This window comes from Aquarana catesbeiana, linkage group LG09 (assembly GCF_042186555.1).
Source record: "Aquarana catesbeiana isolate 2022-GZ linkage group LG09, ASM4218655v1, whole genome shotgun sequence".
Lineage (NCBI taxonomy): Eukaryota > Metazoa > Chordata > Amphibia > Anura > Ranidae > Aquarana > Aquarana catesbeiana.
In genome coordinates this window covers 182,518,450-182,537,316 of record NC_133332.1, presented here as the reverse complement: position 1 = coordinate 182,537,316, position 18,867 = coordinate 182,518,450, and the positions used below count along the sequence as shown (strand labels likewise).

Sequence of the window (18,867 nt, the reverse complement as noted above, 5' to 3'; positions counted from 1 at the left end):
TGACATACAGCAGAAAGTGACAGCCAGGAATTTGGCTGTGAAATATGTTAGCAAGGAGTAGGCAAACTGTCAAAGGCAGCATGAATATTTAAATGCAGTGCCTGGGATTTTAATCAGTTGTCTCAAGCCGATGATGAAGCTCAACAGTTCAAACTTCCGACATGAAGCATTCTCACAAGAAGATACACAGTTTCTACTGGCATGTCTTCTACTGTCAAATCTAGTCTAACAGAACATTTTTTCCTCTTGAACACTCAGATCCTCTTCAGCCAAATAAAAACATAGCATGTTGCTATAATCCAATTTTAACAGGAGTTTCCTGCGAGCCAGAATTTACTGTTAAATATTTAAACAGGCTCTTGAATCTTGAACAACCTGTTTAAAGAGCCCATCACAATACATTTTACAAAAAGTGACACAAAAAAAACTCAGTTTACTCAGGTTACCTGTAAAATCATTTTCTTGGAGTAAAGCACAGGACAGAGCGGTTCATATATTCATGACTACTTATGACTTCTAATGACGCAGACTTTAAACAGGAGGCCAAAGGCCTAAAACAATGCCTATTAGAGAGAGGCTACAGTCATAAATGCCTCAAAAAAGCATTCAATCGGGTAGATACCAAAAACACACGACGTTCTTTTTTCCAAAAAGGATAAATCTACCAAAAATTAGAGTACTAGGAACATCACTACCTATTCTAACAATCACCTCAAAGTTAAACAATTTTTTGGCAAATACTGGCACCTCTTGACCTGATCCCAGTGTGGGACCATTTGTTCCTCTTGCTCCCTTAGTCACCTACAGACGTGCTTCGTCTGTGGGTGACCTGTTAGTTAAAAGCGAATTCCAGGGCTCCACCCGAGGTGATCCATGTAAACTCTTTGGCACATTCCCTTGTGGATCCTGTGCCTATTGTAAATACATGGACTCCAGAAAAAACAAACATACGATTGCCCAATGGTTGGGTTTTTGCCCCCAGACACTTTGCCAACTGTCAGACTATGGGTGTTGTCTACTTCTTACAATGTGGCTGTAGCTGCTATTACATAGGTAAAACCATACAGAAACTATGGCAAAGAATTTATCGCTACATTCGGGCTATGCAAACCAGCAACCCTGACCTCCCTTTGGGAAGACATGTGGCACAAACCCACAGTGGTCACTTTCCAAGGGTGTCCATTTTGGTGTTGGACCGGATACATCCCAGTCCATGAGGAGGGGACTTTAATAAGCTACTCCTACAGCACGAACTGAGGTGGATTTTGGATTTAAATGCCACCTCCCCACCAGGCCTCAACGAGGCCTTCAATTTGAAGCCCTTTTAACAGGGTTTCTCCTCTGGAGGCTTCGAAAGGGACATGTGAACCCATAACACCAAACATATCCACCTATGTAGACATACTGACAATCTACCCATCCATACATATGACCAGGAATAGTAATTAGTCCTTTCAACTGACCACAGAGGTACAATTTCCATATTGGCCCCCCATTTCTTTCCCTTTTCCTCCCCATGTCTCCCCTCCATTTTCAAGTTTCTCCTTCCCCCACTTTTCATTATCCACTCTGGATATTTCTTAATACTATTGTTACAGACTGCTCTGTCAAATTTTGGCAATTTTTGCCCTCTGACAGCCATTCCCCCCCACCCCGCGCCGTGCCACCTCTCGAATTATCTATGTGTAACATACATGTTATAGTGATTTCTCATCAAGTTATATTTGTTATCTACATCATTAACTTGTCTGTATTTTGTATTTATTGTAAAGTTCGGGCTTCATTTTCCCTATCCATGCTCTATCGCATATGTCTCTGTGTTTTTTACAGAGTGAACTAATTTTTATGTATACCATCTCTGCTGTCTGTGACGCCAGTTTGCGCATGTGGGTCTCTGCCACCCGATCTAAGACGTACCGCCCACCCTGCATGTCGGCGGCCTTGCGACGTTTGACATTATTGTACCGCCCCCCGCACTGCCTGTGCCGCGTGATCATCTGAGGATACGAGTCCTGACGCACATCAGGTATACAGGTGATCGGTAAGACTCATCACCCTTGATGGGCCCCCCGATCACATGATACCTATCCGCCCAATTTATTGGACTCTGCTAGTACTATGAGCGTTTACCATATGACCTCCCACTCCTTTATAAGCCAGATAAGCTTAATACTTTACTGCTGCACAGCCAGGACAGCACGGCACTCTACGCTTTAGATACCTATACCAAACGGCCATTGTGAGTAAGTACTATGACAGACTTTTTGTCCTGTTGCCCTCTCACTCCTTGCGTAACCTACTGGCAATGATGTGCCCCTGTTACGATACCGTTTATGACTGTTTGTTGCGCCCCTGTGTGCACTTGCACGACATGGCGACGCACCTACACTCACATAATATTGCATACCCCCCTTAATTGAATATGTTATATACATATATATTTTTTGTGCTAGACTAGTCCCCACATCTGTGGTCAATCCTCGAGGGCCCTGGTGTTTTCTATGCCAGCAGGGATGCTTCTCATCTCACTCACGCCACACAAGTCAATCATTTTGGCACCAGCAACCATACATCATCGGTCCTGTGGGGACGCATACCCAGCCAATATCCAGCACATTCTCTAATTTGATAGGGGATTCTAGGGATTGAAGCCCCTCCTTCATGTGAATCTTCACATGCACTTTAATTTGCTAAAGATAGTTATATTGTAAGTAACACTTGCTTTATTACTTGCCATATATAAATGCCATGCTATTACCTACTGTGTTCTCACATTTGTTCATTTTCTCATCTTTTTGATATCTTTGTTATTTCATTATCAGACAAAAAACAGCTGGTTTCCAATTAGTCCCTGAAGAAGGAATTTATTACTCGTACCTGTATTCCGAAACATGTTGGGTCTTCTATGCACACGCACTCCATTTGACCTCCTACCATGAGATCAACTGTGTGTTTTGGCATATAACGGTTATGTAACTATCCCGTCTTACTGTTTTCTATTTAATTAATTTTGTATATTTTTATACGCTTGTTACTTATTTTTCCGGTTAACATCCTTTGCCCATAAAATCCCCCAGGGCACCCCCTTTTGCAATTTTCTCTTTTGTACTGGGATGTGGCGAAGGTTTCCAGCATTATACCTATAGGTGTTTTTTTTTTTTTATCTACACTTTTTTATATTCATGACTACTTAGGTTATGCTACCAGCTTCAGTAAGAGGACACGTGCCAAAAAATTAGCTTCCCCTCCAGGGATAACCACTCCCAGTTCTGCTGAGCCTCAGTTTTATGGCAAGCAATAGGGAATGCAGCCAAGAGAGGGGAAGGATCCCTGGGTTCCGTGATGTACTCAAAGAAAAGGATTTAAAAAGGTAAACAAAAAAAAAAAGTTCTTAATAGTTAGAAATCACACAGAACGTCTTTACATTCACGACTACTAGACATGCCCCAAAGCACTCAACATGAGGGGCAGGCAACACAGCAAGAATCCAACAATCAAAAACCCCAAAAACCTAACAGAAAAAAAACTACTATAAAGTTACCTACGAGACCTTCTATGCAGCGAGGCTTGAACATTCAACTGGTAAAACTTAGTAGACATGTGAGAAGCCCAGGTAGAATCCTTACAAACTCAAACAGTAGTTTGATATTGAATCGCCCAGGAAGCATTGATACCCCAGGTGGACCTGGCCCTGATCAGGAATAGAGGAATCTTGCCCTTGAGACCATAAGCCTGAGAAATGAGATAATGAATACATCTAGAAATAGTGTATTTAGAAGCAGCCTGAGCCTTGCAAGGATATCCATGTAGAACAAACAGGGAATCAAGCTGCACTGTCCATGTGAACCCTGCCAGTGAGAACCAGAAGGTAGGTGCACCATTGCTAAAGAGCCAGGCAAATCACCCACAAGTTTAACCTCTGTTCCCTCATACCCCCTGGACACCTTCCCATCCCAGTCAAGCTGGCGTCAATCGTTAAAACTGTCCAAGTCACTTTAAAGATTTTCTGGCATCAGGTGTCCATATGAAAATCCACTATTCCAGAGCTGACTCAGTCTTGGGAGGCAGGTGCATGGACAAATCCAAGAACTGCTGGATGTCAGAATTTGGAGTACAGAAGGCACCTAATCTCACCCTCATTCAGGCACAATTTCAAGGACAATTTAGTGACCTCAGACTGTACCTGGGAGGATATTGACAGGCACTTTTCCTGATGAAGCAACACCTTCATCTGTGCCGTATCTAGGCCAAAGCAAAACATTTCTGCAGACTAGAACTTGAGCTATAGAATCACACAGTGCCCAACCTCAATAGCTGCTGTATGGATTCTTCCAAAGAATCAAGCAAGAACATCAAAGCCCTCATAAAATCCTCCAGGTACTGCCAAATTCCCCAGGACGAAGCATACGCTTTGCTCAAATTTTAAGTTTGGCAAACACCCATTGGTCTACACCCACTGTAAGCACAGCTGCTCCCACCAAGAAGGATGTCTAAAAAGAGGGCCATGAACCTCTCATCAGCCATGCATAACCTATCCATCATCCAATACCATTTTAGATCTGATCAATATATTGATAAAAAACACTTCTAAAAATGTGTTTTTTGCTTAAGTCGCTCTAACCACATACTTCAGCACGCACTAAAATTTTTGATTTAAAGTGGTTGTAAAGGCTGAAGGTTTTTATACCTTCATGCATGAAGGTAAGAAACCTTCCTGTGTGCTGATCCCCTCACAGCCCACCTAATACTCATCTGAGCCCCTCTCAATCCAGCTATGTGCACCGGCTGTCCCTGGTTTTTTCTCTTCTTTGGCTGAGACAGCAGTGGGAACCATTGGCTCCCACTGCTGTCAATCACAGCCAGTGAGCGGATGAGGAGCGAGCAGGGGGTGGGGCCGAGCCGCAGCTCTGTATCCTATGGACTCATAGAGCTGGGCTTGGGAGCAAGCACAAACCAGTGCCTCCCCATAGCAAGCAGCTTGCTGCTGGGGGGAATGATCAAGAGGGAGGAGCCAGGCGTGCCGACGGGGGACAGAGAAGAAAAGGATCGGGGCTGCTCTGTGCAAAATCACTGCACAGAACAGCTAAGTATGACATGTTATTTAAAGAAAAAGGGGGAAAAAAAAAAACACACATACAAACACATTTAATATCACTTTAGGGACAGGTTCACTTTGGTGTGCAGCAAAGGTGTATAGGTGGTTTAGGAGCAATTTATGTGCCTTTTTTAGCTGAGATCCCATTGACCTCTATTAGGTCGCTCTTTGTTACTGCATTTTCTGAGATGCACTATGCAGGGCTTGCGCTTTCAGAAAACGCAGCAAAACCTAATAGAAGTTAATGGGACTGTGGCTAAAGACGGATGTAAAACACAACTAAACCGTGCAAACACCCACACTGCGTCCAAAACACAGCGCACCAGTGTGATCCCGGGCTTAGGCTTGTTTTGTGTAAAGCAATGATTATTTTAACACTTCAGTTTAGGGGAAAATGCCATCTTCAATTCTTTCTTATAGCTGTGTATATTCTGATAAGCCTTGTTTTCTACCGATATTCAGAATTTTACTTTAGTGATAACAAATTTGACATAAATCAGGAGATTAATGGCCCTGCAGGACTGGTAAAAAATGAAAGATCAAAACACAAATAGACAATTAAACAGCACTGCTGTCTATGTGGAATGCTGAACACCACACCTATGTAGTTGGCATAACAATTATACACTGTTGTAATATAGCTTTCGTACCTTATCATATACAGCTCGATCACTGTGCCACTTAGTAACCGTTTCCAGCATACAGCACAGGAATCTTCCATAGCGGCTGGCTTCATTTTCAGTGCAACTGGCCACTGTGTAAATAATGTCTGAAAAAACCTGCATAAAAAAAACATTGTAATAATGTACCATGGAATGCCATCTTGACTGGGTAACACAACATAAGTAACAACTTCATTGGATGCAACAAAAATGTCAAATTATTTCAAAAGAAAAACAAAACAATGGTAACATAGAATTTCCGTTATTATAATGTTTTAACTGGGAATTCTAAAAATCGGTAGAAGAAGTCACCAGGGTAGCTATCTCAAGATCTCGGTTCTGAGCTAGGAAGGTATTATTGTAGTATAAGTTAGCAGAACCTCTTTGGTGCGGGACATTAAGGCTAGATGGTGCGGGGCTACTTTGAAAAAGTCTGGGGTAGCTGCTTTGATACTCCAGGTATGAGCTCACTGGACATAAACAAGTTTCTTTGATTTAGATCATCAACTCTCTAAACTAGCTTCATGTGATGTTGTATGCTTAGAACTAAAGGACTATACCAAAAATACATGAGGTTGCTAGGTATATCATTGCGGTGAAAATGAGATGCACATCGGATGAAAGCTTTTTTTTCCCAATAAAAGAAAAACTTGCATCACTTCTTCTAGGTACACTTGCACACAGTTTTTGATGGAACTCGGCAGGTAGGTTGTTCCAAACATCTTGGAGAACTAAAGGGCAGGAGGTAGGGAGCGGCCGCAGTTAGCTGCTTCTGTCGGCCAGTATCTCAATACCCCATGCAAGGGAGAATACGCCCCTGGGGGGGGGGGGGGACGACTATTGCGGTACTAGGTATAGTCAAGTATTCAGTACAGACAGATAAAGAAGGAGATAATAATATAAAAAAATTTCATTTTAATAGAAAACATGAATAAAATGAAATTTTTTTATATTATTATCTCCTTCTTTATCTGTCTGTACTGAATACTTGACTATACCTAGTACCGCAATAGTCTCCCCCCCCCCAGGGGCGTATTCTCCCTTGCATGGGGTATTGAGATACTGGCCGACAGAAGCAGCTAACTGCGGCCGCTCCCTACCTCCTGCCCTTTGTTTCTGCACTAGATATTTGGGATGATGGTACTTTTACTTGGTATTTCAACTTTTCTGATCTAGACGCTCTTTCTTCATCTTGGAGAACTAACCACAGATCTTCTGTGGATGTAGGCTCCCTCAAATCCTTCTCTCTCCATGTAACCCCAGAGGTGTTGAGATCAGGGCTCTGGGGGAGCCAAATCATCACTGCCAGGATGACATTGGCCAAATATTTGGGGTCATTGTCTTGTTGCAGAATAAATTGGGGGCCAACTTCCACACCCCAGTCCCTGCATTTGTGCATATGACATGGAAACAAGGCTAAGCAACTCAACTATGCACGAAAACATAGGATCTGGGGTGCAGAAAGAATGGCAGCAGGTGCTCTGAACTGTTGAGTCAAAATCTGAAAAAGATGCCTATAGGAGGAGGAAACTTGTTTGCTGAAGGTCTAGAGAGCGGTACAATGATGAGCGTCCGCAGGCAACAGTGAAGCATGGTGGAAGTTACTTGCAAGTTTGGGGCTCCATTTCTGCAAAAGGAGTTGGAGATTTGGTTTCAGGATTAATGGTGTCCTAAATGCTGAGAGATAAAAGGCAGATACTTACCCATCATGCCATACCATCGGGGGGGGGGTGACTCAAATGTATTCTGCAACAAGACATTGACCCCAAAAATGCAGTTGTCATTAAGAACTATCTTCAGTAAGATAGTAAAGAAGAACAAGCCCTGATCTTAACATTTTCAAGTTTGTCTGAGTTTACAAAAAGAGACAGAAGGGTTTAAGGCAGCCTACATCCACATTTGATCCCTGGTTAGTTTTTCAATATGTTTGTAACAACCTACCTGCCGAGTTCCTTATGCAACTGTTATGCAACTGTTTTCTTTAGGGTTAAATTATTCTTTAGCAAGTACATCTCTACTGGTAAATACCAACCAACACATGTTTTTTTCCCCACTTACAAGTATGTGTAAGCCATAACTCTGTAATACTTACTCTATCATAACACAGGAGGGTAGAAAAATTAGGAGTTTTCTGCAGGTGTACAAGCTCCACAAATCGAGCACAGTAAACAGCATCAATTGACGAAAATATACATCGAGGAAATATACAAAGCTGCAAAAATTTAGTAATGGTTTCATTCTTAGTAGATCCTAAAACAAAAAGTTAAAAAGGTTGGTACATTTATAGTAGCAGTAAACATTTGCTTAAAACATATTTATAATAAAGATGAGATGCTATCTCAAGGACTGAAATAGCTCCTATTTTATACTGGGCTTTTCATGAAGACAGAGGTTGTCGGTTGCTGGATCTGACATGGTAATAATGACTACAGTGGTAAAAGCTCTTATAACATTAAATGCAGAGAGGAGAGACTATAACACACACACACACACACACACACACACACCAGGCAGATTGGTTTAGTTTACATGGAACCCACCACATTTTATCTATCAGTGGCCCAATTAATGTCAACAGTTAGAGTCCAAAAAGGTAAAATGGGGATTTTTCTTTAACATGCTTTAAAGAAACAGAATCTATTTTTTTTTTTTTTTTGGGTAAGAAACGCTTTTATCTTCACTGAAGAGATGTTCCAAAGTAGTGCCTGATCCAACAGGAAATGGAGGCAGAGCCGTCTGCAATCACAAACAGGAAACTGACCTCCCGAAGAAAGCCATGGCAGACAGGTACACACAAACTGCCCAGACCACATCCAAGGAGTGCAACGCAAACTCCTTAGGATGCCAAGGGTACAACATGTCCTGATTAAGTTGAAAAAAGACTACCTCTGGTAGGAAGGAGTGGAGCACGGATGGAGAACTACCTTATCCCTGGGCAGAACCAGGAAGGAGGACTCACAGGACAAGGCAGCTACCTCTGACACTTGGCACGCAAATCTGACAGCAACCTTCTGGGAGAGTGTAAGCAAAGGAATAGCTCCAATATTCCCAAACAAGAATTCCGGACTACCGAAATAACAAAAGTTAAGGTCCCAAGGTGGAAAGAGAGGTGGCACTGTCAGAGCCACATGCCAAAGCCCTTGGATAAAAGAATGAATTAAGAAGCGAGTAGCCAAGGGACACAAAGAAAAAAAAAAAAAAACACAAAAGCAGACCCAACCAATTCATCAGAGGTCCAGCAAAAATGCCCCCCTCCAACCTAGAAATGGGTGGGGGCAAGCCTTCATGCAGAGGGGGACTTGCCCTCAGGCTTATTAGGCTTGTGAGACCAGGTCTACCGTGTGCCACCCGCAGGAGCTTTTAAAGACTTGGTAATTTTGTCCAAGGTGTAGAGAAGGAAGGGCCTTTAGGTGCGGCTCCTTTTCCCCCCCTCTTAGACTATGGCAGAAAAGTACTCTTCCCCCTGCTGAGATTCCTAATGATGTCATCCAGGGTAGCACCAAAGAGCTGTTTACCCTGGAAAGGGAGATCTGCCAGATCCTTTTTAGATGTCTGGTCTGCAGACCAACATCTGAGCCAGTGCACTCTCCAAAGCACCACTACCGCTATCCGACAGGTTAATCACGCCCTTGGACCAGCCATTCCACATAAGCTGGGGACACCTGCCCTTTATCTAAACCACAGTGTAAGATCTTAGCCTACACAGTATGTGTCTGGAACACAAGGGCCATGGTCAAAACCGGACATACAGCCGAGCCGGCAAGGAGCAGGGGACCACTTCTGCTTTCCTGTCGTAAGGATCTTTAAAGCGTTACTTCAGTAATTCTTTTCATCTTTCCATCTATTTAATCCTCTTCCCTTGTTGTTTTAACTTTGGATAGGTTTTTCTGCCAGTAAATACATTATACAGCCCACTTCCTGTTTGTCTGGTGAAAAGCCTAGGCTTATGACATCACGCACAGCTCTCTCTTGCTTTTGAGAGTTTGCCAGGAAGGGAGGGGGGAATGAGTCATAAGAAGGCCAACAAGATCTGCAGAGCTGGAGGTGTGCCTCTGAGTGTCTGTGGTAAATCCAGGAAGTGAACAGGCAGCAGCTTCAGCTGCCCAGTGTTAAAATGGATGCAGCAAGACTTACTGGAGGGAGATTTCTGCAGCATATTTGGCAAGTATAGAATCACAGTATATATAAAATACTATGCAAAGTGGTTGGAGGGAAGTTTCAGAATGGCAAAAATGTTTTTATTACAAATTATGTGAGCAGACTGCAGTTCCTTTTTAAAGTAGAACTATAGGGAAAACTTTTTTTTTTTTTCATGTTGGATAGAGGAAGGCAGGGTTATAACCCCTGTCAGATTATACTTCCCATCTGTGCCCCATTGCAGAGCTTTCCCTTCACTTCATATCCCATAGCCAAAAAAGGAAGTGAGAGGTAATAAATGAAAATCAAAAAGGAATTCCTTGGGGACCCCCAGGTCACCACAACTAGTGTCCCCATAGGAAGGTTTCCCCTATATATATGACTTATCTGGAGACAACTCAAAATTTGGGATTCTCTTTTACTTTCACTTTCAATGATAACGGTAAACAGGACAAAGAGAGGGAGAATCTCTAACGGGGACATAGACAGAGACTCCTTAAAGCGGTCATGTACGGAGTTTTGGCACCACAAAAGGGGCGCTTCAGGTGTTCCCAGTCCTTTTAAACAAATTTATCAAAAATATTCGGGGTAAGAAAAAACCTTATCAGAATAAGTAGGCTTGCGCATACCATACCACTTCCTCTGCAGCCCTTGAGGAATCCTCAATTGTTAGCATTTCCCACACAGAAATAATACGTGCAGTTACCAGCACCTTTTCTTGTGAGGCAACAGAGGCGGGGGGCTCATCCTTGCCATCAGAGGTATTGGAGATTGTGTCGTCAGGGCATGCGGGAAAACCTGAGGCCACAGCAGTGGCATAGCATGAATCAGGCCAAGATACGTCTGAGGGTGAGCTTTCAACTCACCTTGCGTCCAAGCGCCACCTCCACCCAGGCGACAAAGGCCTCGAGGAGCACCAACAGTAAATCCAATGGGACAGGGCACCCTGAAGACTCCACTGCTTCCATGAGGGTATGGCAAGGGAAGCATGGGCCTGAGCCTCAATGGAAAATCCACCTGGAAGGAGAGGTACCGCCAAGGGAAGCCCGTCCAAGAAAGGGAACACCAAACCGCCCCTAAAAGGGCCACAGAAGAAAGGGAGAGTACCCAGTAGGACTCGCCACTACCACAACCTGCAGAGGTCGCAGAGGTGAGGCAGAGAAAGTGGTCCATACTGCCAAAGGGAGGAGGGCTAGATTGGCAGGAGAGACGGGCCTGGACGGGAGGAGAACCCTGCAGGCCCAACCACCCTAGGATGGGGCTGTCACAGACAAACCCAGTGCATGCAAATAGCAAAATATCTGTGCGCACTTACTCAAGTCCTTACTTGATCCAGCGCTGTGCCCGTCTGCAGTAGTGGAAACCATTGGCTCCTGCTGTTGTCAATCAAATCCTGTGAACTAAGACTAAGGGGCCGAGCTATGCTGTGTGTCTATGGACGCACACAGTCCAGTTTGCTATGGGGGCACAATCAGAAGCAGAGGAGAAGACACCAGTGGGAGATCCCAGAGTAGAATGTAAGGGGCCACTCCGTGCTATACTACTGCACTAAGCAGTTAAGTATAGCATGTTTATTATTTTCTGTAAAAAAAATAAATAAACTTTAGAACCAAATTTCAACTTTTCAGAAAGAATGGAAAGATTTACACACACTCCCTGGCTGTATATGTCAATCAAAGCACCGTAACGCAGCATGGGGGGTGCCGAAGGGCTTAGTTGGGAGATAAATGGATGACAAGCAGGGTAGTGTGGACTTATTACATACCAGTTAAATAATTATTGTTTCAGCTGCAGCCATATATGCACTGTCGGTTTCTTTCAACAGATTGTATTCAGGCAATAAGGCTCAAATTGCTGCCAATTACAATACGTTTCCCCTTATTCAGGCAAACATTATCAATTCAGTACAATCTATTTTGGCTCTATGCATCTATGAAGCCAGCACTTTTTAGATGGTTTATCAGCAGTTTAACAGCACCTATTATTTCAGTAAATCTTTTTAGATAGAAAGCTAGAACATAAAGTTACAAATAAATGCTCAGTTCTATTTAGACTCTACTATGAAACTTTAAACCTTTAGTCGCATATTGCATTGCTACTCTGAGCACTTGCTGATGCAGTGTACTTTTCTGAAAAGGTACAGAAATAAATCACTGCAAATTAAATGCAATTTTACACTACAAGCACATTTAAAGAGACAATGGACCCTGGGATACTGCCGGGGGCTTTGTGTACACTTACGGGCCAAGAGCCAGGTGTCTTTTTCCAGTTTCATCCTTTGAAGAACTCTGCTTACGTGTTCTGACTGCTTCTTCTCTTCCTCCACTAGCTTATCTTGCAAAGCAGTGCATCTTTCCTTTTCCTTCTTCTTTTTATTTGGAGGCTGCATCACAGATTTTTGGATAAAAGGCATTAACTAAAAATCGAGGTTTCAACATATCAAAATCAATGAGGTTAATTTGCACACTGCTTACGTTGGGCTCTTGCTCATTACAAATGCAGACGCTATAGGGTGATGCGCTTTCTGACATCGATAACAGGCCCACTCAAAGATGTATTACAGAGAAAGTGTATTAGACCCCTTTCACACCAAGGCGCTTCAAAAACGCCTTAGCGTTATTACTGCGTTTTGACTGCGTTTTAGGGGCGTTAGCAGTAAAATTAATGCACCAATGCTGGCGTTTTAACAGCGTTTTTCAAGCGTTATTGAAGCATGTGTTATTGATGCTATCTTTCTGCTTGCAGAATCCTTTATCCTTTGTGATATCATGTAAAACAAGCAGTGTCTTGTAAAGTAACAAGCAGTGTCTTGTTTAACTTCAAATCTTCATTTTTCTGGGATTAATTCTTTTTTTTTTGGCACTTTAATTTTGTTTTTTTGGCACTTTGATGGTCTGTTTAATCATTCTGACCTTCCCACAAGTTCAGTCCTGTTGTTGTAGATGCTCTCTTTTCTGCTTGCATGTTTACCTTTTTGTGAGATCATGTGAATTTTCTACAGCTCAGGGCGGATTATAGGTGCTATTCAGCGCGTTTTTACAGCGTTTTGAATTCATTTCAATGGAGAGGGGCGTTTTTGAAGCACTTTTTTCAACACCCAAAAGCTGCTCCAAAGATGCTGCTTGCAGGACTTTTCTCAACGCCCCGCCAGCGCAACGCCTCAGTGTGAAAGGGTCCATTGAGATGCATGGGGAAGGTTTTATGATCATTTTAATAGCGTTATTTTTAGCGCTAAAACACCTTGGTGTGAAAAGGGTCTTAGTGTTACAGGACCATTACCATTGCCAAGTTTTTTTGCAGATTGCCCCACTTAACATTCTGCTAAAAACTCTATTAGTGCTGCTTGGACACATCCCGAAAACCTGTCTTGAAAATTTGGTTGTTGGTGCAAATAAAAATAAATAATATCACGGACAGCACTCAATTGTTCTTTTATCACCCAAAGAAAGCTCAAATGGTTATTTTCTTTTTTTAATAGAAACTATACTCATTAGGTTGGTTATGTGATACCAAAAAAACTCTATACATCCATTCTTTACATAAAGGCTCAATATCCTTTTTTCTTCATAAAAAGTACTAGGGATACTGAATTTATCACAATTGGTTTATTCTACTTGAAAAAATAATGTACTTAGCATGAAAAAATAAAACACTAATACCACAGCTAAATAAAAGGTAAACTAAACTACAATATAATACATTTTTGTTCTTGAGTTTAACCACTTACCTACCAGGCCAATTCTGACATTTCTCTCCTGCATGTAAAAATCATATTTTTTTTTGCTAGAAAATTACATAGAACCCCCAAACATTATATATGATTTTTTAGCAAAGACCCTAGAGAATACAATGGCGGTCATTGCAACTTTTTATCTCGCACAGTATTTGCGCAGCAATTTTTCTAATGCGTTTTTTTTTTTTTTAAACAGCTTTGTGCTTAAAAAAAAAAAAAAAAAAAAAAAAAAAAAAAAAAAAAACAGTACAGTTAGCCCAATGTTTTTGCATAATGTGAAAGATTAAGTTACGCCGAGTAAATAGATACCTAACATGGCACCCTTCAAAATTGCACACGCTCGTGGAATGGTGCCAAACTTTGCTACTTAAAAATCCCCTTAGGCGTCGCTTTAAAAATTTTTACTGGTTACGTGTTTTGAGTTACAGAGGAGATCTAGGAGCAAAATGATTGCTCTCGCTCTAACGTTCGCGGTGACACCTCACATGTGTGGTTTGAACACCGTTTTCATATGTGGGCGGGACCTACCTATGCATTCGCTTCTACGTGCGAGCTCATGGGGACAGGGGTGCTTTAAAAAAATAAATAATTTTTTGTTCATTTTACTTTATTTTAGCTTGACACTTTTTTCCCAAAAAAACGTTTTGATCACTTTTATTTCTTTTTTTTTTAAAAGATATTTTTATTGACTTGAATAATATTGGGGAGTCCTAGGGCCGAGGAAATGAAAGATCACTTTTATTTCTATTACAAGGAATGTAAACATCCCTTGTAATAGGAATATGGCATGACAGGTGCTCTTTACAGTGAGATATGGGATCAATAAGACCCCACATCTCACCTCTAGGCTGGGAAGCCTGAAAAAAAAAAAAAAAAAAAAAAAAAGATCACCGCTTACCAGCTGAAGGGGCGCCGTTTTTTGAATACAGAGGCCGGGCGTGAAGTTATAACATCGCGCCCGGCTTCCGCTCGATTATAGACTCCAGCGACCATCTGGTCCGCCAGAAATGTCTATTCTGAACATCTGGGGCCGGCGGATCCTGTGTCCGACTCACCGATCGTAGCAGCACTGTCCAGACAGAGGGTCGGGTCCTGCATCCTGATAAGACAGCTAAGTGCCGCATGAAAACTCCTCCTACAAGCCTAATCAGGAACGGTTGGAAGTCACAAGATTGCTATATACTGCTGATGAGAAAAGGGCATTTAGCAGTTTATATTTACTAACATAATTGCATTTTCATGTCCTGTGTACTGTGGGACCCCAGATATAGTGAATGCAGGGTCCTGAGTTTAGTAGCACTTTAACGCTTTAGGAATAAACCAATTTACAGCCTATTTATCCAAGACAGCCATATAATTTCAAAGTTAGGTTAATGTTTCTCGGTTCATAAAATGTGATTACACACATAGATCCAGTAAAGTGGTATATAGTGGACAGGAATGGAAGATTTCAACTCACCATTTCAAGATTGTCATCAATGGCTTTCATTTGTATTTTCAATTTATTGATTTCTCTGTTGTAGCTGGAGGACGGAACAGCCAGGTCATACATTGTCAGAGACCAGAAAGTGGCATAAAACTGAGGGCTGATATCATCCCACACTTTAGTAGGGTGTAAAGAAATGACAGCCTCATGAACAGGAGCCATCACAACATCGCATGACGTAATATATTTGTGTACTTTATGTTGCTGTTTGTTTCCCTTCTCTGTCTTCTTTAACTCATCATATTTTGACTGAGGAAGTAAGCATACATCAATGAAATAAAGATATTATGCGTACACATTACAACAGATGAAACAAAACCATTTCATAATATTGTTTGATAATTTAAAATACAATTGCACCCCAAGCACTATAATTTCTGCTTAATCTAAATTAGTTTCAAAATTACTTATAGAGTATCAAGAACAAGACAAGCGATGTAAAATTTAAAATGCAGAAGAAAAGAAAAAAAAAAAAAAAGTTAGGTCTTTGCTCTACAAGGCTAGGGTATACTTACAGAGATGTGATGAGCATACATAGGTCGAGACAAGAAAAATGCAGCATCGTGTGGGGTGTGAAATTCATTGCACAAGACATCTATTGATGGAACTCGTTTTATGTAATCCTCTGTACTGAGATTAGATGCCAAAAATCCACCAAACTGTACCAAAGTATCATGACACTAAAAGAGAAAAAAATGATTTAACACAAACCTAAAATCAACCACCAGTCATTGGCAACGAACATCCTTTAGGGAAAAACATGAAGCAATCAAATGGTTTGCCTTAACCAGTGGGAAACAGCATAAGATGTTGAATTTAAAAAGCAACAACCTTTAGAAAAAAATCAGGTACAGTACATGTGAGCTTCGCAAAATAATTCAAGCGGCTGTTAAAGTAGGGTTTTTTTTTTGTTTTTTTACACCTTAATGCATTAAAGTGGATGTAAACCCACCACACATGAATATAAACTGTTTCCAGGATAATAAAGTATGTATCTATATATGACTTCTAAATTATGATCCTACCTTCCACAAGGCCGTGGACGTCACTAGGCTCCTGACCAACCTCTACACTCCCCTTGTGCTGGCAGCAGCGCAAGTACGGTACCCTGTCCTCAGGAGTACGGCACCCTCCTCCTTCCCCCCGGCGCCAGACCAGTAAGAGAGCGTAGCGCGTTTCACGCATGTGTAGTAGGGACCCAGACGTGAAGCCGCAATGCTTCACTGCCAGGTTCCCTTACCGGCAAAGGCGGCAGCACCCGACAGCTGATGGAAACATCAGCTGAGGTGCCGACATCACTGGACTCCTGGACATTCAAGTGTCCTAATATTAAAAGTCAGCAGCTACAGTATGTGTAGCATGTCACATGTCATGACAAGATGCACTTCCCTACCCACCAAGGAAAAAAAAAAAAAAAAACACTTGCTGGACAAAAGTACCAAGCTTAGCTACCACAGAGACAAGTTAAAAGGTATGCACAGCAGGGCCAACTATGAAAGTTATAGAAAATCAACAGAGCTGTAAATGAATATGTTTGAGTCAATAACTGCAGTCTGCTCAAAGCTTGCCTTTTGCAAAAAAAAAAAAAAAAAAAAAAAAAAATACTAAAATGCATTCATATTAACAAAAAGAAAAAAAAATGTGCATTAATGTTTTTTTCCTAGAGTCTGCAAAACATTAGCAATCATGATCAGTAGACTGAGGGCCAGTTCACACCACATGCAGCCCAGTCCATTTTTTTTTCTGCCTCAAAAACGCATAGAAAGTAGGTTATATAGTTTTCAATGGCATAGTTCACATCAGTGCTTGCAGTTCCAGGAAAAAAAAAAAAAAAAAATTAGAACATGCTGCATTTTTCCTGCACTGGAACGCTGTAAAAAGCATCAAAAATGCACTGGCGCGCACCTAAACGCACTGGAACACACATTTGCTTAATAAAAAAAAGAGGGGAAAAATGCACCAAACTACATCAAAAACGTGCATGCAGAAAAGCATCTGGAACGCATCCGGACTGCGTTTCTATAGTGTGAACTGGCCCTGAAAATGTAATGTTCCTGCAGACTAATCCTCCTGTCGCAGGGTTACAGTGAGATGTGGACCTTCCGCTATGAGGTTGGAGGAAGCATCAATGAAATACAAGTGTGGTGATGTTACTGCACCTGTGCTCCATGGAGAATTAAGGGTCCTGCCGTGGAGGCAGATGAGACTTGTATTCTCGTTAATGAATGACACAGCTGTGCATGTGAAGCCACGCGCAGCTGTTCCAAAACCTAATTCTGATAAAAACCAGAGAGAGGAGGGGGGGGGGGGGGATTATTCAATAAAGGGGGAGCAGCAGCCTGTGAACACGTTTCATGTTACACACCATATATTACATATAGATATATATATATATATATATATATATATATATATATATATATATATATATATATATCTCTATCTATCTATCTATCTATCTATATCTATATCTGCCGAGGCCAATTTTAAGCTGAAATTTATTTTTTTTCACACAAATAGAGCTTTCTTTTGGTGGCACTTAACCACTGGGTTATTTTTTGCTAGAAAAATGGGAAAAAGACCAAAGATTTAAAAAAAAAAAAAAAAAAAATGTTTTTCTTAGTTTCTGTTATACAATTTTGCAGACAGGTCCTTTTTTTTTTTCCTTTACTGATGTGCACTAATGGGCACAAATAGGCTGCACTGATGATCAGTGCAGATGTCCCTTTTCACACTAGCCAATTATCGGCTCTCTCATGCTGTGACAGCGTGAGAAAAGAAAAGCTGATAACCGGCAAATGTGTTTACATCATGATCAGCTGTGATTGGACACAGCTGATCACATGGTAAAGAGCCGCTGATTATCTTTTTACCCTGATCTGTGATCAGCCGTGTCCGGAGTACACAGCAATCATACGACGCCCTCTCAGAACTGGACGACCAGCTGTAGCTCTCATTTTGCTTTAGCACGGTTAAGCAGTGTTGACAAGAACTGAATCAGCCTGACAATTATATTCTACTCACCTGATCATACAACTTTCCAACCAGCTTTAAATGCTTTTCTCCTCCTTCCTGAAATATCACACCATTTCTCTGTTGGGCCATCAGCAGACACAAAGGAAGAGCCAAGTCATGGTCCAGTAAAGCATCTTTTAACCTTTGAGAAGACTTCTTTGTGTTTCTTATTTGACCAAAGTAACCTCCCTGTGGAAAAAGCCATTCTGTAAATTATTATACACGTTAATGAAAACATTAGCCTATGAAATATGATGGATGCTTCTATCCAGCATATTATACATCTCTGATTACCGAGCAAATGGAATTATTAGTCAATTAATGCCATGAAGGACCTGGAAAATATTGAATTTTAGCTTACTTTTGAGAGCACAAGCATGAAAGCGTTTATTAAATCACATGTGCAATCTGCACAGTGTTTATTACAGACAGGACTTTAATAAAATATGTTTTCTTTATACCAAACTTCAAATATATGGGAACTGTAAACGGGCAACGTAACATAATAACTATTTGCTTTACAGTACATATTTTAAGTTGGTGAGGCCAGAGACAGCATGCCAGACACAAACCCTGACCCCATTTTCCTGTGGATGATGATACCAGCCTCTTGTAGCACAATAAGAAACAAAGCATTTATGTTGCAAAGGCCACATATAGGCCATAGGGTTCATGTGCGGGAGAAACGATCCGAAAGACAGAAGCTTACAGGAGGAGCGGCGTGTATCGGGCTGGAGGA

At 41.5% G+C, this 18,867-nt stretch overlaps 1 protein-coding gene across 1 annotated transcript in view; it reads right to left on the bottom strand.

Moving 5' to 3' along the window:
* The window catches only part of THOC2 (THO complex subunit 2), a 251,420-nt gene that overhangs the window by 114,052 nt on the left and 118,501 nt on the right, over positions 1-18,867 (bottom strand). The window contains exons 21-26 of the mRNA XM_073599433.1: positions 18,138-18,317; positions 15,629-15,793; positions 15,087-15,362; positions 12,136-12,277; positions 7,850-8,007; positions 5,746-5,874 (exon numbers count right to left, since the gene is read on the bottom strand). Coding sequence (XP_073455534.1) covers positions 5,746-5,874; positions 7,850-8,007; positions 12,136-12,277; positions 15,087-15,362; positions 15,629-15,793; positions 18,138-18,317 — 1,050 coding nt within the window. The remainder of the gene's footprint in view (positions 1-5,745; positions 5,875-7,849; positions 8,008-12,135; positions 12,278-15,086; positions 15,363-15,628; positions 15,794-18,137; positions 18,318-18,867) is intronic.